At 38.3% G+C, this 22,195-nt stretch overlaps 1 protein-coding gene and 1 long non-coding RNA gene across 2 annotated transcripts in view; both read left to right on the forward strand.

The window, feature by feature from the left end:
- Window positions 1-4,051: 4,051 nt before the first annotated feature.
- rbpjb (recombination signal binding protein for immunoglobulin kappa J region b) overlaps window positions 4,052-22,195 on the forward strand; it is a 56,224-nt gene continuing 38,080 nt past the window's right edge. Inside the window, exon 1 of the mRNA XM_082152509.1 lies at window positions 4,052-4,201. Coding sequence (XP_082008635.1) covers window positions 4,182-4,201 — 20 coding nt within the window. The 5' untranslated portion in view covers window positions 4,052-4,181. The remainder of the gene's footprint in view (window positions 4,202-22,195) is intronic.
- On the forward strand, window positions 4,208-12,384 carry LOC309486432. The gene is made up of 2 exons (XR_014201540.1): window positions 4,208-6,141; window positions 6,399-12,384. It is a non-coding gene; the product is annotated as an uncharacterized lncRNA (long non-coding RNA).

Consider the following 22,195-nt stretch of genomic DNA (forward strand, 5'->3'; position numbering starts at 1 on the left):
ACAGGTAGGTTGAGAGTGAATCTTGAGGAACCATGGGATGTTTGAAAAACAGTATTTTAAAGGCATATCTTAGGATTGGGCAAATTGGTGATTAATTTGTATCATCTTTTTTGCTTACGTGTTTTCTAATAGCCATACAGATCATTAGCCTGGTTAAAACCAGTCCATTCTCAGTAGTAACTGAGTTATGGTCTGGCAAAGCTTCATTAATAACTCATTTCCAAAGGGCGTCACCAACGGACGTCGCTCAAATGCCTCTGGGCGCAATTGGATAGACCTAAAACCAATCAGAGCAATCGTCATCGTGTAAAGCCATATGCTGCGTCCCTAAGTTACACTACGCCATAAAAGTATGTACTCTTTTTGTGAAGAAAAGGTATTTACTTTTGAATGTGTAGCAAAAAAGTAGGCAAGCTTTGGGACATACTACTTCGTCATCTTTATCGGACGGATCTGTCACGTGCATCCCGTCACGTAAACTGCCCTGTCAATCATCTTGTCACAGTTAAAATCCTCTATTAAATCTAATTTCATTTCCTACCGTTTCGGAGAGAAATGTAGTAGCACGTACATCTGCCAGTGGGTCTTTCATGGAGACTGTCCTCATGTGTTTGCAATTTTAATATAATAATGCATTTAAAAGTTGCTGCTCTTCACCAACGGACGTCGCTCAAATGCCTGGATAGAACTGGATAGACCTAAAACCAATCAGAGCGATCGTCATCGTGTAAAGCCTGCCCCAACGTTTCTGATTGGTGCCGCGATTTCAAGGGATTAGAAATGGGCTTGAATGAGCTCTTTGCCAGACTACTTGCAGAGCAAATCTAAATTTGCCGGAAGTTGTCTGGGTTTTCCCAGGCTAACAAATCATACCAATTCTTAAGAAATCGAGATCATGAAATAGCCGGGTGATAAAGATGAATTCAGCTTCAGAACAGCAGGGTTATAAAGAAAGGTGATAGGATGTTGGACAAACAGTATTTCAAAGGAATAGTTCACACAAATTTCAGTCATTACTCACCCTCATGGTGTTCCTGTATGACATGTATCTTCCCACTGAAAGAGATGTTTAGCAGAACGTCTGAGCAACCACGTCTCAACTCAAAGGGGCTGTCAACACCAAACAATAAAAAATAAAAAAAACACAAAAGTGGTCCATTCTACACACTCTCATGGAAATTTGTAACTATTTTTACATTTTGGCAAATTGGTCGCAGCTGTTTCACAATTGGTCATACTCAGTAATGACAAAATGTATTATTTCGTGTTTATTCTGATACCTTCAGTTCCACTAATGTGCACAAATCAATGTTTTCATGAATTTCATGTAGTCTTAATGTTATATTGTGACATGTTTATCAAAATACGGGGTGTCTTTATTGTTATTTAAATAATACAGGCATATCTTAAATATTCTTCTTGTACATACAGACACTGTATTAGCATAGCAGAACCTGATTTTAAAAAGTACAACATGTTCCTGGACCAACACCTTTGTTGATCCTGTAACAACATTCTAATCAACCGAATCAACCTGATTTGAGGGTCAAGTTTAGGCTTACGACCAGGGTTAGGTGCTTCTACATCAGTGTTAGTCACTTCCTTATGATTTTAGGGAGAAGTTACTAGTGTTAGGTTTAGTGGTAGGGATATGGTTAGGACTCAATTTTCAGACAGGAATGTTGTTCCTGGATCAACAAAATATGTTGACACAGGAACGCGTCTAACTAAATCAGGATGTGCATTAACATAACCTGTTGAATGAAAAGTGTTTCTGGTTGCTACATGTAAAATTTTTATGTCTGTTTATCTGAGAAAAAATACATCTAATCCACTTCGTCTGCAATAAAGAAAGCAAACACAACGCGGGAAATAGAACGTGTCCGACTTGACAGCTATCAACTCCTCATTCAACTGCAGGCGGAAAATCTTGTTGATTGTAAACCAAAGTCCTTTTTACATCTTTTGTGCAAGGAACGGACAGAGATTCAGGCTAATCAATGAATTTCCTGCTTTACAGCCATGGCCAGCATTTACTTTCATTCTTAGTAAAAGAGCAGTATGCACATTCTGCTAGCTATGCCATGAAAGAAAGACAGTACAGGAAATAAGAAGGTGAGAAACTGATGACAAAACTATTCCTTAAACACTCATATATATATTTAGTATATTTAGTACTTATATTTATATATATATATTATAATATACGTATATTGTATATTACTTTCTATTGTTTAGAACAGGGGTTTTCAAATAAGGGTCCAGGGACCCCCAGGAGGTCGCAAGGGAGTCCAAGGGGTCCGTGGAAAAGTGTAAAGAAACAGCGTAAATAAAATAAAATAAAAATAAGATTCAATAAGGACTAATAATTAAATAAATCAAATAAATACAACATTATGTAAATAAACTGAATTGAATCAATTAATAAGTATCTAAATATATTATACATCTAGTACAGCACAGTAATATATTTACAGTGCATACATAATTATAAGGCAAGTTAATATTGTGATAGTATTTTTTCCAAGCAGATTTTACCAATTGAAAACCACATCAATCTTAATAATTACTATTATGATTGAATATAATCATTAATAGGCGACGTAATTGTTGATGAGGGCTTAAAGTGAAAAATGCCTAATATTCAGATGTGCAAAATTATTAGGCAAGTCAACTTATGAAATGCCCATGAGAAAAATTTTTTCTATATAATTTTTTTAATGATGCCGTGACCATTTAACAGCAAAATGCTCAGCAATTGTGTCAGCATGGTCACAAAAAAACAGGTTGAGAAGAAAAGATGCATTTTAACTGCAAATGTCCTGGTGGTTTCAGACTTAATTCTTCACCTTAATTAAAGTCTCCAGTGCCACCATTTTTCAGAACTGCAAACCTGGAGTCTCCAGAAGTACAAGGTGTCAGGTTCTCAGAGACTTTGCTAAGCCAAGGAATCCTGAAACATGACCCTATAAGAATCACAAGCTGAAATATGTCAAGAAATAGACAAAGACTGATTTTTTTTAAATGGACAGATTGAGAGTGAATCTTGAGGGACCAGCACCAGTTCAAGTCAGACAACAGCAGGGGTGTCGAGGGAGTCATGCTGTGAGCTGCTACTAACAATGAGCAAGACGCACCTTTCAGGGTAGGAGATGGACTCAACTCCCAAAACTTACTGTTAGATTCTGGAAGATAAATTCTTCAAACAGCGGTACAAGAGGAAGTGGTGCTGGTCCCTTAAGAGCCTCTCTCAACCTTTCTGTCTATAAAGCCTTAAAAAAAATCATTCTTCACGCATTTCACAACACTTCAGCCCACGATTCTTATTAAGTGGAGGTCATGTTTCAGGATTTTTTACCTCAGCAAAGTCTCTGAGACCCTGACACCTTGTGCTTCAGGAGAGTCCGAGCAGGTTGCAGTTCTGGAAAATGGTGGCACTGGAGACTAAAGGCTTCCTGATGGTTTCACGCCTAATTGGTTCCCATAATTCTTAAAGTCTTTTGTAGTTAATATATTTTTTCTTCTACATTTTTTTGTGTGACTCTGCTGACCAAAATGAGCTTTTCACACTTTAATTTTGTAATTTCCTTTTTGCATCCTCATGGGCATTTAATAATTTTTGACGCACCAGGATGATCATATGTGAGGGTCTAAGAGATTGAACCCCCCCTTTAGAATATGTGTAGAGTATGTGACTATTTCAACACACACACTAGTCATTTTCATGGCTTGATAGCAAGCTCCATAACTAAATAACTATCTTGCGAGCAAACCTTATCAGACCCAGAGCCTGGGAAATCTCAAGCCTTCACGTCAAAATACCTTGCCAATTCCGGCCGAAGAGGTTATTTACGAGCTTGTAAACAGTGTTTCGGCTCCGTAAAACATCCATCCGCGGCGCCTCGCACCAATCTCGCGATAACACGAGCCTCGCTCACTGAGCTGTATGATGAGAGTTTTCCTCCTCTCGCGAGATCAGAAGAGTTTCCCACGCCTGTTGTTGTGGTGTCTGCCCTTTTCTTTCACTCACCCTGCCCCCCTTCCACTGTCCTCGTCACCCGCCCCCTTTCTCTCTCTCCCTCGCTCCTTCAATCTCCAGTCTGCTTCTGTTGTCTCGGCGGCTGGTAGGGTCTGGGAGAGAATCTCGCGAGTCTTGGAGTTTTGGTGAGAGTTTGTGGAAGATGGCGCCTGTTGTGACAGGGTAAGTCTGAGATTCAGGACTGCTGCAGGAGTTTAGCTCTTCTTACACACTTTCTCTTAAATTAACGGGTTTAATGAAGACATGGCGGGTTTCTTTTCCGTTATGGACGTTTACTGCCTTTCCACTGTGAATGATAGCGCTCAGCCTTTCTATAAGAGCATGTACAGTGTGTGTTTTTATATTTTGAGTGTAGTGCGCGTGTGTTGTGGGGTTGTTGCATTGAGCCCCGTCGCGGTGCGTCTGCAATGCATGGAGAGCCAGCCAGACCGTTTCGTGTAGTCTTTCTAACCACACAACGTCCCGAAATATAATTGGGATTTTTTTTGTACATCTCTGTATAAGGAAATCCCCATTAACGGAATGCCCCCAGTACACACATGGTGTAGAGGCACATTGTATGGTTATAGTAATGCAGTACAGTGGCTTTGTTTCAGGCTTGGTTTCGTTTGGGATTGGAGTGGAAAACACCTCCCCTCTGAATGTGTGCTTTTGTTGCTCTGTCGTTGGTCAGATGTGTTTTTATTGATTGTCTGCGGGGAAATGTGCTCGATTGTGAAGTGTTGTTTACTAAACAGAGCCGCTGGCTCTGCTGTCGCTCACTCGGTGCAGACGAATGATTATTTAATGGCAAGTGCAACTAAGGACATTGAAGCTCACAGACTGGAAAAAGAAGCATGGACACGTTTAGGACCCTTTTGCATGGCAGTGTTTCGCTTGTGCCACTTTGGGACATCGGTGAACAAATTATGTGTGATAATGACAGACAGTGTTTCTGTAGCGGGGACAACCAGTGAACCCTTCTCTAGATATATTATTAATTATATATACATATTCGAATTAAAATATTATTACTTTTTTTGGTTGCAGATATTAATTTTGCGTCGACTTGTGAAATCAGCATTACTTGTTTCACAAACAAAAGTTCCTTCGTTTCGAGAAGTACATCACTTAAAATAGCGTGTTGTTCAATAAGCGAATCGATATTGATTCAGTAGTCTTCAGACTGATTCAGTAATCGATTCGTTAGACCGATTCACACTGGTAACTTCTGAGTCTGAACGGTTCCTTAAAAGAAACAACTTATTGGAGTCATTTGTTTGTGAATGACAACTTAGTAGAAAGTATTTTTTTCGTAATACTTCAAAATATTTCTCCTATCCCACTTAGTGAACTATACGGCCCATACAATAGAACAATAATAAAGATAACTATTTTAGCGTCCACACCAACGTTCTGTTTATTATAATTGCTATGCACAAGCTTGGGTACATTCTGATTGGCTGTCAATGTTTTTATCTTTTATCACCTAAAAAAAAAAAAAAGTGAAAGTGATTTCCTTTATCGATATAGCTGTGGTGTGGACTTCCATGTTCTCACAGAAATAGAACGATTATTTAAACGTTATAGTTATCAATATCATTGTAGTTTCCTGGTGGGAACAGCCCTTACGCTATTCTATTGATTTCCCTGAAAAGTGTAAATGTTGTGGCGCTTTCAAAACATTTTTTGAGTTTTCCGTCCAGCCTGAGACAGCAATATTGGTTCAGTGCTGTACATTTGAGACAATTTGTTCGATCAACGAATGACAGAGGGCGGAAGCGTTTGGGAAACCTGTTTGAAAACAGTCATTTTTGGTATTCTTTTTCGTGACACTAGTGGGGAAGAAATTAGACATGTTAAGTGATATATTGCAGTGTCTATTTTCCATTCAATTATTATTGTCACTGTTGATAATAGTTTTTTATATTCACTATTATTATTATGCTGTAATCTTATGCTGCAATGTTGATGTAGAAATTTTGGGGTATTTTTTAGTCGATACGTTCATGTCAAAAAGATACTCACCAAAGCACCCGTCAACTAGGCCTACGTTTTGTCACGCAGGGAATTGTATATATGTATATAAAATACAATGCGTGTAAATATATATATATATGTGTGTGTGTATATGAAGAGTTCAGATGCAAAAGCCTCTAAATGCCATCTGAAATTTTCTTATATCTTGATCATTTTTATCAAGCTCGTATATTTAAATTCAATAATTTCACTTAAATGGCAATGAAGATTACCTATTAATTATCATTTAAGTGAAATTACTGAACTTAAATATACAAGCTTGATAAAAATGATCATTCTATAAGAAAATGTCAAATGGCATTTAGAGGCTTTTGCATCTGAACTCATCATATGTATATAGTCTCTGGTACCTTTCATCATCTTTGTAGACAGCCAAGTAGGTGACAGACATCCCCTGGGTGTTTTTTTTCTCTTCCTTTTTTTGGCGAGAGAGCGAGGGGCGGAGGTGGTGGCAGACTGTTTATTTGGGGGCTTTCCAGCGGACCTGAACCGCCGCTGTTTTGACAACGACTGGTTGACTGGCCACCTGTCCAGCTGATGTCCACCAATGAAATTAGAGATGGCATGTTTGTTAGCATGTGTGAGGGCATCATCATGCCAGTGGCTGCAGCGATTCGAGTCTTTTACAGTTCACTGCACACAGCCTTTTGTGTGGTGCTCCCTGTTTGACCTGATAAAGCTTGGGCTTCTCACGTGAGGCTGGTGGTAGCCTAATGACAACGGGTCTGGTGTGCTAACACAATCGGTTGCTCGTTCAGTGTGAAGCATGAGTAATCCTTCAAAATCCTTGTTTACACCTGGTAACAACTTGCGTATCAGTTTATCGCCTTTTCGATAGTAGTGGAGTTAGTTTCGATATGAGAAATGCCACTGTATTGTGTAGATAATGCATCAGTCAGTACACTGTTTGCTGTGTAGAGATTTTATGTTTGAACTTTGCACCATCCTCTGTCACTAATGGGTCTTAAAAATTGTTCTCTCAAAATGATAAATAAATACATAAAAAGAAGGGAAAATCTAGTTTAAAATGTGCCTAATTCTTCAAAGGTACTCTTTGTATTTATGTTGGTTTTATATGGTTTTGAAAAACTGCCTTTTCAAGAAAAATTTTTTTTTGGGCTAAATAAAAGAGTAGTTTAAAACCTAAGTTAACTGTCAGGTTTCATTCACCCAGGAGCAAAAATCTGCCTTTAAACTTGAAATAAAGATTTGACATTTATAAATTATCAAGATAATTTTTTTGGCCATATCGCCCAGCCTACATATATATGCGGTGTATGTATATGTGTGTGTGTGTGTGTGTGTGTATATATGTATTTAATTTTTTATGTATTTATGTATGTATGTATGTATGTATATATATATAGTGCTTTCATCGTGTTTTTATTTCTTTTGGAAAGGTTAGCCAGAAAATGTGCTGTGGTGCTCATTGGAAACTATCAATTCCTTGGTTTAAGAAAGATCTTTCGTGTGTGTGGAGGAAAAACAATCCCAGCATCACCTTGAATGATGAAAGCATGAATCACCTCCAGCACAATGCAGCCTGTATCACGCTCCAGGGGAAGAAGATTTTACTTAACATTACACAGACCAATGTCTCTCTCTATTCTTTCTTTGCTAAAGCATATGCAATGTAGACTTGGAGTGTAGCCACTTTCTGTAGTGTATAATGACACAATAAAGTCTGTCCGCTTGGGACAATGAAAGGTGTGTGCCTTGGTAAACAGGTAGACGTGTGTGCGTGAAAGACCTGTTCCCCTGGGGCGTCTCTCCTTCCCTTATACCCATTATGCAGGTAAGACACTCGGAGAAAGCAAAGGGGTTTTGAGGGAAGTGCAGAGGGGCATTCGGTGACCTGTCTGAGCTGAGGAGAAATCAAATGGTGTGTAGCATAAAAGAGAGCATGCATGCTGTCTTGCTTCCTGCCTTGAAAATGAGCAAAGGTAAGCCATTAAAAGAAAGGCTTGTTATTGTTAGCTGTATGGCGCATGCTATTCTCACCTTAATGCAGAGTTGCCATCATTATTGTGGTTTAAGTCTAACCTTAAATGAGTGGTCGGTCCAACTCGGTCAAGACCTTGTGTATGAAGGAAGGAGAAAAGGAAGTTCTCTACTTAGTGTAATAAACTTGCCTGTTGCATCATTTTTTTCTTTTTATGACAGCTGCCCATGTACATTTCACATGTTCTCACATCTATTTGCAAAGGTCTCGGTTTGAAATGCGGTCATTTGAGGTGGCAAAGACTGCTGGGGCTTTCCTCAATGGTCACACCAGGAGCTTAGAGGATGAAACGGCAAATTTCGAAGTCATTTAGCTTGGCTCAAAGTCTGCATGGCACCCAGCATCAGTTCTGGTCCTTTGCCATGAGTTGCATTCAATAACTGTTATGTGCAGTCTGATGATCGTGGAAAAAGATCCGCTGTCACTCTGAATGAAACTTTGGAAATGTTTCAAACCATTGGAAACATTCTTTCTTTATTGACTGGTCAGTTGCCTTAAGGATATATGTTGTTTGTAAGTTTATCTCTTTGCCAAAAAGGTCTTGATTTCATTGGCAAGAGATGTTATTTACTTGTGTGAGCTTGGAATATTTTAAATGGTCTTAGCTTTTTCAGTAGGGATCTGAATGGCATTATCATACAGAGCCAAAAAATTGCTGTTGTGGTTTGATGAAAAACTGGGCCAAAAAAAACAAACCAATCCCCCATTGTGTTTGACTTGGCATGGATAATGTATGAGGTAAAGAGAGCCTGAGTGCTACGGTGTTTGTGGTGCCCTTTTATTCTTGAATTTCCTCATTCTTGCACTGGCCGGTTGGTTGTGATTACAGCATAACCAAGGGAACTTTGCTTTCTTCACTGTCAGCAGTTTTTTTTCTTCTTTTTTTCAAACATCCAGGATGTTTAATTCAGAAAACATGGAAGTGATTGCCTTGCCTGTTTTGTATTTGATTTCTGAGTTAATTTACCCTGAAGTTATGAATGTTTCTGGACAAATGCTTAATCTGGAATGTTGATAGCCTGGTTAAGGGTAAAATAGGTTTTATCACCAGTGAGGTACGCATTAACGTGTCTGAGGACCTCATGAACCTCATGAAAAAGAAACAAAGCTAGACAGAAAAAAGCCTCTGATTGTCCATGACAGGAAAATGGCCCCACGTTGATGAATTGTTTGTTTTGGCTTGGGGAAGGACCTCAGCACAGTGGAGTGACTGATTGACAGTGTTTACTTTCTAGTGGTCCAGCTGTTTTTAAGAGTGTGCCCTGTAATTGAACACAGTGACAGCGACGTTTTGTTGATATATTTCAGATTTCTTGAATGTGTTGGAACTTATAACCCCCAAAAATAAAAGAGCAGTTTGATGGACTAATAATGGGCTATTTAGTAGAGATGCACCGATTGTTTATTCGCTGATTGTTTTAGTTTTTTTGATAATTTATCGATAAATAAATTAAGAAAAATTTAAAATGTTTTGCTTGTAAATAAAGTTTAAGATAAAAGTTTTTTTAAGTATGTGAAGTGAAAAAATAAAGTTTTTTGATGTAAATTAATTTAGTTTAAACATGATCTGTTATTGAAACGGATATCATTCTATATAGCCTACAGTATTAGGGGTGAAACAATATTTTGTGTCACAATATCACAATACAAAAATGCAACAATGTATCGTGGATAGTGACTATGTTTTGTGTACCCAAAATAAAAATTACTGTCTAAGAAAAAGTTTTCAGAGTTTTAGTGTCAGTACTACATTAATCTAGCCTGGAAATCCAGACCTAAATCTGAAAGATGAATGGTCTGGCATCGACTAATGAAAATCGGCCAGCTCGAGGGGCGGCACCAAGCATTCATTTGAAAATCTCACTGCACGCAATTGGATAACACTACGACCAATCACAACAAGCCCCATACGCTTGGCTACTAGCGGAGCTAACTGGTAGATTAGACTCTTGCCGTATCCGGTCGGCAAAACAGCAAAAACGCCCTTCTTGCAAAGGAACGATTCGAGCGCCGTCTTCTGTTCCTCTTTTAGATAAAAAAGCCAAGTCTAACTCGTTCATTGTAGCGGCCAAAGCCGTTTCAAACAACTGGTGTTCATCCATAGCCATCTTGCAATGTTCACTAATGACTTCGATGTCACAGCGCTGTCGTCATCTGTTTAGCTCGCCTCTGGCCCGCCTATATCAGATAACCCGATGTGATTGGTGCAGCTCGGATACAAGGGCATATTTAATGAGCATCATTACTCGACACCAGAGTTACTCGCTGAGCAAATTCAACTTGTGCCCCGCGAGAACTCTGGATATCCAGGGAAACATTAATCTACTATATAATGTTGAATATATTGTATAATTATGCAAGGGGGGAATATTTGTGGGTCCTGATAATGCCAAATGTCTTATGTATATGACAATGTCTTATGTTACCAGTAAAAAGTTGCCTACATTGTTTTAAATACTTTAAATATATTAAATATCTAGTCAGTGACAATGCCAGCATATTCGTCTAAAATAATTCTGTATTTTCAGCAGAAACATGAATATTTGTTAACCTTTTACCATATGTCTTGGAGTATCGCAATAATATCGTATCGTGAGTTCAGTATCGTGATCTGTATCGAATGGTGACGTGGGTATTGTTACACCCCTTGTACCGTTTAAAAGTTTGAGGTCTGTAAGATCTCTAATGTTTTTTTGTTTTTTTTTAAAGCCCCTTATGCTCACCCAAGGATGCATTTGTTTGATACGGTAAAAAATACAGTAAAAAACATGATATTGTGAAATAATGTACAATGTTTTCTATTTATATATTTCAAAATTTAATTCACTCCTATATGATGGCAAAGCTGAATTTTTATTTGTTTAGTCTTCAGAAATAAATCTAATATTGTGGTGCCGCTTAATTTTTTTTTTGTGGAAACTGTGATGCATTTTTCAGCATTCTTTGAGTAGAAAGTTCAAAAGAACAGCATTTATTTGAAATCAATAATTTTTATAACAATTTAAAAGTCTTTAGTGTCACTTTGATCAATTTAATGTGTCCATGCTGAATAAAATAATTAATTTCTTTAAAAAAAATTAAAACAAATCTGACACTATAATTGGTTAGACTGCTTGTGTGAATTCCTAATATTTAGCTTCGTATTTCCCCCTATAATGTTATCTTGATCCTCCATTCCACTAACCACATTTGAAAAAAACAACAACAACCCCATTTGATCAGCTTGTCATCCAATTTCAGTGGATTTCTATGTTCTGCTACTACCCAGGTCTTTACTTTTAGTGAGAAATACACTATTTAGAGAGCCTGTGGAGCGCAGCCTGGCCGGCATCTCTCCAGGACAAGGACATCTATTAGGCTGCTAAGCGCCGTTCCTCAGGGATCTGAGGAGGATGACAAGAGACACATGAAGTGGCTGGCACTTGGGAGTTGACCGCAAAGGAATGACATCGCAAGGTCTGGATGACCTTGCATCTTGCATGAGGAGTCAGTTCTTTAGAAACACAATCTTACTTTGACAGAGTCGTCAAATGAGCAAGTGGAAGTGCTTCGTTGATAAGTTCATTACCAGGTCATTCTTTTAATTTACTGCTTTGACACAATTTCTTGGTTGTTAGAAATATTCTAACAGCAACTCAGTCTTGTCTTTTTTTATGAGGCCGATATTATTCACGGATAATTGCCAACATGTAGCCTAATTAATTATTATTATTGACAACAAACGGTTTTGTAATATTTTTATAACCTAAGCCTAAATCATGTCAGTTTTTGAGGATTATTTTCAAATCTTCGCAGCATGTTGTGTTGTGGTTAGACTTAATTGGGACCATCTGCTGTAAGTGAAAATATGCCATTTCCTGTTTTTGTCAAGTAGCCTAATAAGCAAAAATGCAGTTTACAGAGTATATGCTTTCTCTCATTCTGTCTGTGCTATTTTAAAAGGTTTCAAATCGTTTAATCGTTTCTACATATCCATCAGATAGACTTCTTCTGCCATCACAATGCGTCTCGCTGTTTGTTTTTTTCCACCTTGCACCAAGTACTGTTGCTATGATGCTGTGGTATGTTACAAGTTGTAACTTTGGGTATTGCGACCCTTGCACTCTGTTTTGCTTTGTTGTTTTCTATTAGTTGACAGCTTTCCAAAGATTTATGACACATGGCAGTCTGATCTATATCATTTTTGATTCCTATTATGATTTTTATGAAACAAAATACTAGAGGTCGACGACATTGATTTTTTTGGGGGGCAAATGGCCCCCCATTTTACTTATTTTTTTTATATTTAAAAAAAAAAAAAAAAAGATGAATCTGTAAAAATAAACTATTTATTTTGGTTTTGAGTGGTTGGTGAAACCAATTGTTTTTGTGTGCAGATCTCAGAGCCTAGGCTGCCTACAGAGACGCGGTTTTTTGACGGCCTGCTTATGGGGCGGGCAGCTAGCGGATCTAAGATGAATGTGATCATTTATGTTTGGGCCTTTTTTGGGCCTGAAATCGCTGATACAACCTTTAAGAAAGATGTAGACTTCTTAATTCTGTAATCCTACTACAGTATTTTTCACAAATAAAGAAATTGTACAAAAGAAAAAAGAAAGAAAGTAAACACTGTCACCAACTGGGCACTCCGGTAGGCCACACTGGGGATCGTATTTCTTCAAATAAAGACAAGAAGACATGAATATGACATGTTGGGCAACTGGACAAAGCGCAGCATAGTTTGAAATCAAAGGTTTAAAGTTTAGCGATCTTGCATCTCCAGTGAAGCTTAACTCTCCTGTCCGCATTCAATTCGCACGGACGGGCTGTCAATTACAAAATACACGTGTTTATATTCAGGCTACAAATGCACACTTCAGAATCGTGTGTTTCTGCGTTCTCAGTGCCATCAAATTAAAAGTCCTGCTTCTGACACATCGGCCAAACAATCTTTACAATGCATGGCATTCTGGCCAACGATTGGATTCTTCCTTTGCTGATAAATTTGAAGAATTTTTTAGTGGCCGACCGATAATTCGCCAAGGCCGATATATTATCGACCAATATTAGCATTTTAAAAAATATCGGTATCGGACGATAATATATCTTGTGTGAAGGTAGTGAATTATAATTTTCGAATTTTTTTTGGACATGAACTTGAGGGCTTCATTTGTTTGATGATGTCAGAGAAGGATTGATGTATGTGACATTAGGTGGGATTGTCCCTTTCAAGAGCTCCTTCAGTCAGAATTGGACTTTAGTGAAGGAAAGCGAGTGTTAGGAAGCTGAAAGAGGAACAAAGAGTAGGTCTGAATGTGTGCGTTTCCTCTGCTGATACAACCACGCATAGAGAAACCAGACAGTGAGTTAGAGCTGACATGTGTAGGCAACACATCACTGCGACACCTTCCTGTCTATTGGACCTTATAACCCCTCACCCAGCTACAGATTGCAAAATGAGCTTAAGGTCACAAAGTTTTTGAAGTGTTTTTTTTTTCTTTTCATTTTCCTTGCATCTGTCTGTGGAAACAGCTATTGTGTTGGTCAGCCCACACAATAGTCACATCTGGAGCTGAAGATTTGAAATGCTTGCAATATTACGGCACAGTCTGACATCATCAGTGCTTTACTGGATGCCCTGAGCCCCCCGTTAACTTCTGAATAACAGATTCCCACAAAAAATAGTTGGGACTTGTCCCTCAAACAAAAAAATGCGGTTATGTGTTTTTATAATCACATTGACGATATTGCTGGAGGTCACATGGTCATTTTATTTTCATGAATTATTCAGCAAGGTTGCGTGAAATTTATCAAAAGTGACAGTAAAGTCATTTATAAATAATGTCACAAAAATAATGTTTCTATTTCCAAAAGATGCTGTTCTTTTGAACTTTCTATTCATCAAAGAATAAATTAGATAAATTTTTTTTTATCTTGTATTAAGCAACACAAATGCTTTCAACATTTCTGAAGGATCATGTGACACTGAAGACTGGAGTAATGTTGCTGAAAATTTAGCATTGCCATCTCAGGAATAAATTACATTTTAAAATATACTAAAATAGAAAACAGTTACTTTTAATTGTAATATTTCACAATATTACTTTTTTTCTTTTCTTTTTTTTGTCTGTTTAATGTTTAAAAAAACATTTAAAAAAATCCAAAACTGTTGGACGGTTGTGTATTGCTTATGAGAATACGATGTAGTCTTGACATATTTGACATATTTTTTTTATTGATTGTGATGCCAGGTAATAACTTGTAATAACTTAAATTATTAACTTAATAACTTTAAAAAAAAATACATTTTAAGAATAATAGATTCATGTTATTCTTTCAGTGCCACAAGCATTAATTTCAAATTGTATGTGTCCTGTCCTAAATCTTGTTCATGCGCTATCCTGTCCACTTTCCATCAGTCAGAATGAAAACTAGAAATATTATATGAAGAAGAACTGTTATTTTAAGAACTTCCATGTTTTGTAAAGGGGAAACTGTTGGCCCAATGATTAAGAAACACAAGTGAGAGCACAAAGGTCACAGGTTCAGTCCCAGGTTAGGGCAACCTCTTTTGGAAAGCTCTTTAGTTTCCTGCATTGCAAATGTTCCTCGGAGGTAGAGGTAGACACTTCACCCCAGGTTGTTCCGGGGTTTTAGGCTCCTGCAATTAGTGTACTTGAAGTTTCTTTGGCTGAAAAGCTTCCACTAAGTGATGCGTAAGGCCTGTGATTTTCTTTCAGCTATAGTTGTGGGACTTGGATTAAAATGAATCCGGCAGCGCAAGCTCAGTATTTGCACAAGCTCAGTTCCTGAATGTGAACGCCAGGATACGACTGCCAGTCAGAGAACCTCCAGTGAAATACACCATGACCCAATACCGATAGGACGTCAGTGTCCTTTTCTTTTCTTCCCCTTTGTGTGGTTTAGCTCTGGTTGAAGCATGAGGCCAACAAGACCATTTCTTCCAGACGTTTAAGGGAATGTTGTTGTTTTTTCTCTTCTGGTGTGTCTAAGTTGAACTAAAAGCGTACGCACGCGGAGATGAGTGAGTTTGCGTGTGTAAACGCATGAGCTTGAACGATTGTTTTAGGCGAACGACCAGCTGCAAAACTGCTCTCCAGAAAGTCCCATATGGATATTCTATGGGCTCTGCTTGATGTTGGAAGTGGTCAGAACGAGAAAGAGGGAGGTTTTCTTTGACTCTTTCCCTGTCATTAAAATATCCCCATGTCAAAGAAAGAGCTGCCGTTGTGAGCTCAGCCATATGCGCCGTGCCCGAGGCGACCCAACTCGACCCAACCTAACAACCAAACCAGAGCTGTCCCTCTTCCAAAAAAAAAAAGCCCCTCCCTTGTGCTGTTGGCAGGGGCGTTTAAGGGCAGGCATTAGGGCCACGTCTCAATAGCACCCTTCTCTTAAAATAGGGTCCTGCGTATGACTTGATCTCCTTTACTTGCAACTTTGATTATGTAACTTCTTAAAGTTTTGACAAGAGTGACGACAGAGACTTACCATTAACCCGCCGTTTTCAGATTGACCTCAGGATTATTCCAAACAGATCAGCCACATGTCAAAGTAATGGTCCAATGACATAATGTTCTATTCATTTATTCATAACTGCATTTGATAGTCACACATAAAATGACTTGAATGCCCCTCTTTGAGCATGTTACGATTTCTGAATTACTATTAATATTTTTGGGTGGGGGCATAAAGGACATTTCTTCATATCACAATGATTTAAAAAATATTTGGCATGATAATTTATTTTGACTCTCATTAATGTGAGTCAAGGAAACTTAATATTTATGATATATTGATGATATTTGTAAAAAATATATTTAAACTTTTTTTTATTATTAAGCTGTAAGGATAATCTATCATTACTTCTTACTTAGCCACATGACAAATTAAAAGTTTTTTGAAAATTACAAAGTTTTTTTCAGAACCATATAAAACATGAACACAAAGAATATGTTTCTAATAACTAGACTTTTTAAAAGACATTTCTATTTCTTTATTGTGGACATTTAAATGTCATTGACCCATCTATTGATAAGTCATTTTCAGAGCTGACTTATTAGGGTTATTCCAAACTGAGGTCAAAAAGTCTCTATTAAAAATAACAGATGATTTATGATTTATGTTTTATGATTTATGTTTTGCGTATTACGTTTAAAAAATATATATATTTAAAAACATTTTTCCACCATAATAAATATGTTCACTCACATGTATTAAAGCTTTAAGAAAATATATAATCTCCTTTTACTTGATGGTCTCACCACATGACATTTTTAGTCACATGACATCATTAAGTCAACTTGACACATGTTTTAAAATCGATTTTTAAAAGATTTTTCCATTTCTTCATCATGGACACTATTGACCCATCAATTAATGGGCCGTTTTCAGAGCTGACCTCAAGATTCTTCCAAACGGATCAGCCACATGTCAAACTGATATTATCCAGTCATGGCACTTGCCACACTGCCCAATATGAGCCAGCCTTGCCCAGTCAGAATAACATTAATCAGATGAACTTGTCCCAACAAAAATAACTTTATTCCTGTACGTATGGAACGTCTGAAGGAAAGCATATGGTCGGGTTTGGCTCACTCATGGTTAGTCGTTCAGTTTTACCACCATTAACCCCTTTTTAGACCTTTCCCATAATTTCCTCTCTTTCTCGTTTAGTCTTGGATTTCTCCCGTTATTCCCTCTCTTTCTTTATGTGCAATCCAGATTTCCTTGGAGGCTTGGCAAACAGGGAGGGTTGTGAGAATGTTTGTTCAGAGTCTCGTATCCTCACTAATGTGATGGTTGGCTCCTGGGCCGATACATGTTGGCACAGCTCGGGCCTCTCCCAGCGACAAGTTTCGCCAAATGCTGTAGTCTACGAAGCACATACTGAAAGATTTAGGAAAGCCCTCGGCTCGCTGTTAGGTGCTGTCAAAAGGTCAGCATAATTCGGTAATTTGAGGTAACCGCTAACTTGACTCAGATGATTTCCACAAGTTAATATCTTTCAGCTCTCCATATCGTGTAATGACTCGGTAGGAAGGAAATGGAAACCTCAACTGAGCGTTAACTAACTGCTTGCTCATGGCTAACTCTGTTAACAGTACATTAATTCTGAATGAACTAATGGTTGGTGCCGCTATAAAAGGTAAAGTTAATCCATATGTTCAAACTGGCTTGAAGCTGGTCTTGGTAGAGGAAGGAGCGAAGCAGACACTGAATGGAGATGATTCACAACATGCTTTGCTGATTTGGCTAATTCCTCGCATTTGGGCTGTGGTACACCACTGGTGTTTTGCATCGGCCTCCGTCATATTTATTTCAGCACTCAGCGTCAAATTGTAGTGGCGTGCGTGTTCAATTGAAAATGAAGAGTGGAAATGAATTCAAATGAGACGTGATTGTGTGTAAACTTTTAATGTGTTGCCAGGTTTTTAGATGAGAGTATCAGGTGTCAGATCTCTATAGACGGGGTTGTTTGCCTCTGGTCCTGCCGGCACACAAGGTTGTCCAGTAGTGCTGGTGTGGTGTGACTATTGTTGCTGTGACTTCAGGAAGATGGTATTTCTCAATAGGAAGACGCTGTAAATGTAGTCGTGGGGTTTAGAACGCAGAAATCTATCTGTCTGCCCTACGGGGAACTCATGATAGATAGGACACACACACACAATTAAATGTGAAAGATGAATCATCATTGTGGTTAGTGCTTGTTAGCTTTTTCAAAGAGGAATTCATTTTCTTAAAGATGACATGTGCGATTTATGTTTTAATGTTAAAATAGTTCCTCCCAACCATAAAGTCTTGAAAATAACTCTTAAGACAATTACAGATTCCACATCACAACTATCCACCTTATTTTCAATGTGAAAGTAAGCTATTTTCTGTGAAAGTATGAGACTTCAACTTCATTAACTAGAAGAATAACAAAGTGCAGTAAACCACTGTAAAACTATTTGCATACGAACCAGTTTTTGATTATGATAATAAATTAAAATAACAATATGCTACATTAAGCAGCATAACAGATTATTTTTGTAAAGCTAAAATAACTGGAAGTGAATGAGAGCAAAAGTCTTAAACATTGAATTAAATAGTCAGTAGTGCACTTTTATGTTGAAAAAAGGTGGATAGTGACACAAAACGATATTGTTGGAATCACTTTCAGAGCGTTTCCCCCCTAACTGATGATCATTGCCACCAATGGTCTTGTATGCGTGTGTACAGCTGGTTACACATGCAAAATCTGTCTGTGCGCATTCAGTACATGCATCCTATGCTTACAATCAAACTTACATCACACACTTTTTTTTTTTTTTGTGCAGTCTGACATTTTGTGAACATGCAGCTCAACTGATACTGTGAGATTAGGGTGCGACTACATTTGCACATGAGAGGAGTGCTTTTGGAAACATTTTTGAAAACAGTTGAAATTACACACTTAAGCTTTAAGACTGCAATATTTCGTTAGGAAGGCAATGGACCCTTTTTATATATTCTTTGGTTCTCAGAAGCAGAAGTCATCATAGTTGGGTAAACTTCTATAGTGATGAATGGAGACGACAGCAAATATATTTTTTGTATTTTGCTCCAATAGCAAAAGAAGAAAAAAATCAGTGATGATTTTCCAAATTAGGTAAACAATATAGAGAGATTGATTACGTCAGTCATTACGGCAATATATCCTCATAGTAGTGTTGATACATTTTTTGTCATTAACTGACAAGGTAATTAAAGATGGATGATATATCGGCCACCATATCGGTATCGGCCGATATATGTTAAGATATGTTATTGTTATCGGCCCAATAAGAAAATGTGGCCGATATATTGCAGCCGATAAATAATGGATTACTGAGACACCTCAGATGCGCAACTGTTCGCCATGATGGTTTTGAATTGCTTAAAATGTGATTGGAATCACTTAAAAAAAGGAAAATACAGTTAAAGGGATGGTTCGGAGTAAAATCAACCTAGGGTCCTTTGCACCATGACATCGAGCCAAACACCCCCCTAGAAGCCTTTTTTCCCTTGGTTGAACATTTAGGTTCTGTACTCATAAAATGAGGCATTGGAAAGTTTATAAGTACATCAGGAGTTTATTTCAATAACACTTGCCTGACGGCTCATGCTACTGCTAACCCGGAAGTCGACGTCACTTCACTGAGTTGAGAAAAGCACGTAAAAGTCCTGACAGAAAGCGATGCATAAGAATGTAGTGTAACAACGAAAAAAAACATTTTCCGAAGTGCTGACAACTAAAGGCCAATTTATACTTCTGCGTCGGGTGCGCGTAGAAGGTACGGCGTAGCATACGCATTGACGTGTACCATACGTCGTACCCTTCGCCGTACCCTGACGCGCACCTCCTCAAAAATGTAACTACGCGTCGCGGCGACGCGGACCGCAAGATCTGTGATTGGTCGGCTGGATAGCATCGCGTTTCCTCCTACGCATTTCCGGAATGATCTTCTGCACTCTGCACCACCCGCCCGCCATTTTTAAATTCCGAAGATCAGTGAAGAGCCATGGAAATAGACCAAGTGACCGAGAGATTGCTTGAAGAAGTGCGGAAATACAGCTATCTGTATGACTCCTTCAGTCGCCATTGCTCGTAGAAACCTAAACTCAAAACAGCCGCGAGGAATGTAAACACAGTGGAACTGGAACATTAAAACCCACCCGCGCCAACTAGCGTTTCGGCGGTGTAACTGCAGAGCAACACAGACATTCGCAGAAGTATAAATGCTCACGACGGCGTCGCCTACGTGCGTAGCCTACGACGTACACTACGGCGTACACTCGACGCAGAAGTATAAATTGGCCTTTAGTGTTAACTAATAATTGTTGCAAAAACTGGTACTACCAACAAAATATTAGAGCATTCCTGGAACTGGGCATCGTTACACTACATCCTTATGCATCGCTTTCTGTCAGGACTTTTGACCTGGGACTTTTGGGGTGTTTGGCTCGGTGTCATGGTGCAAACGACCCTAGGTTGATTTTACTCCGAACCATCCCTTTAAGTGCAACATGTGCTGTCATATAGGCTACATAAAACTATAATGAGATATAATATATCATTGTGTGCTTAGGACATGGCTTTTAATGGTGAAATTTTTGTTTTTGAAAGCCGGCTCTCAAAAATGTTATTTATGGGCCAATATATGGGTTATCTGCCTTATAAAGAATTATCGGTATCGGCCTAAATTTTCATATCGGTGCATTCCTAAAGGTAATATAACACAATTTACAAATGTGTAAAAAAAAATATAAAAAAAATAAAAAAAAACCTTTACAAGATTTGCAATGTTGATAATGTCATCACAGTCGTGACATTGATAGATCAGAGCAGGGGTTCTCGGACAACATTCCGATCAGAAGCGCGTTTACACTTGTCTTTTCAACAACATCCGGATACAGGTCGCATGTTAATGCCAAGTGTAAACGCAGCCATTGATCAAACTCACTTTCCTATAACTTTCTAGTAATCCTGAAGACCTTGATTAGCTTGTTCAGGTGTGTTTGATCAGGGTTGGAGCAAAACTCTGCAGGACAGTGGACCTCAAGGGCTCCTGGTTCAGAGCTTAATTTCAGTGTTAAGTGTTTCCCCCTCTGTTTGTGAAGCCAATTCAGGTGCACAAAGAACATATTTTGTTTTTATTGTTATCAGTACAACATATTGCACAACCGTTTAATAAAAGACTAGCCCTCACATCTTGTGACTCATTCCTTTTGGAATGACTTCAGGACTTCTCTGTTTTCCTGAACTATGCACGTCCACGCTGTGAATAGAGCAGTGGTAACAGTGGATAGCTCAGTTAGAAAACCCCACAGGCGTTGAAATGGTATCTGCACTTTTAATCCTCTCCTGTCTGTTTTTGATGATGTCACTGCCTATGGCCCTACAGCTACCCATACCGATGTTCAGTTGTTGCTGGTTGTTATGTTAGGGAGATGAGATGAGTGCCAGATATCAAGACACTTTTATATTGTCAACACAGTCATATGCTGTGCTCTTTCTCTTTTTTGGGATGTTTGTGTTTGTCCAAACCCAGAAAGGGGTTTTCAGTACCTGATGCCTCTAATATCTGGAAAACAGTATGGACAAGACTTATCTGTAGGCAATTTATATAATACAATTTGGCTGAACACAAAATTGTTGAAATTAGATATTATTTTTACATAATATTTAGTCAAATTTCACTCAAAGTTAGTTTAGTAAATATATTTTTTTTACCCAGCTTTGACATAATAGGAGAAACAGTCAGTATTGTTTAAACGGTGTCCAAGAGAGACCAAATGAAAAGTAAATAGATAGAAGTAAACGAAAAACAGTTCAAAAAGGGGGGGAAGGGAGGAAGACAAAGAGAAAATCAAACCGTCGAAGTTTGCTGCTCTTGAGAAACGTGGTTTCAACATCATGTTCTGTGATTTACAGTGTGCTTGTTTGAGCGTGTTAATCCGAGTACACACTGTACGATTTTGGACATGATTTGGCCATCTGAGACACATTTCGAGAATCCTAAAAGATTCCTCTGATCCTGGGTCAAAATCTGAAGTCTTTGATCACTAGTTTGACATGTTGCAGCCAATTAATGACCATTGCGATCAAATTTGACCTCAGATGAAATTCTGGCGGTGTCGGAAGTTTTGAGGCGCAGTCCTGCAGTGTGACTTCTCCAATGATGACCATTAAATCAAAATCCAGTGGGAGAACCGAACCTGATGACGCACTTTGTGGGACAACAACAAACCACCACTTGCTCCACAGACACACGACACGTCTTCGCTTTTTCTTCTTCTTCTTTTTCTTCGTTTTCTTTTCAAGAAAAGCCTTGATCAAAATTAGCGCCAGAGATTGTTTTTGTTTGCTGGCCACCATTTCTATCCTACATGTAAATGCAGCTCAGAGTCACCGAACGTGTCCCGGATTGATGATGTAAAACTGCGGACGAGTCTTCTTCTGGCTTTAGTCGCTCCTCGTACATCTCTGTTGGTTTTCTGTGCATTCAGTTAGTAGGATTATGATATGTGATGTAGTCAAAACGGAGAAATGCTATAAATGCTGCTATTTTTTGATAACATTTAGCAGTTTTGGCTTTTATAGCATTTATCAGAACTGGTTCTTGTGAAAA

This window comes from Leuciscus leuciscus (assembly GCF_965113295.1).
Source record: "Leuciscus leuciscus genome assembly, chromosome: 2".
Taxonomy (NCBI): Eukaryota; Metazoa; Chordata; class Actinopteri; order Cypriniformes; family Leuciscidae; genus Leuciscus; species Leuciscus leuciscus.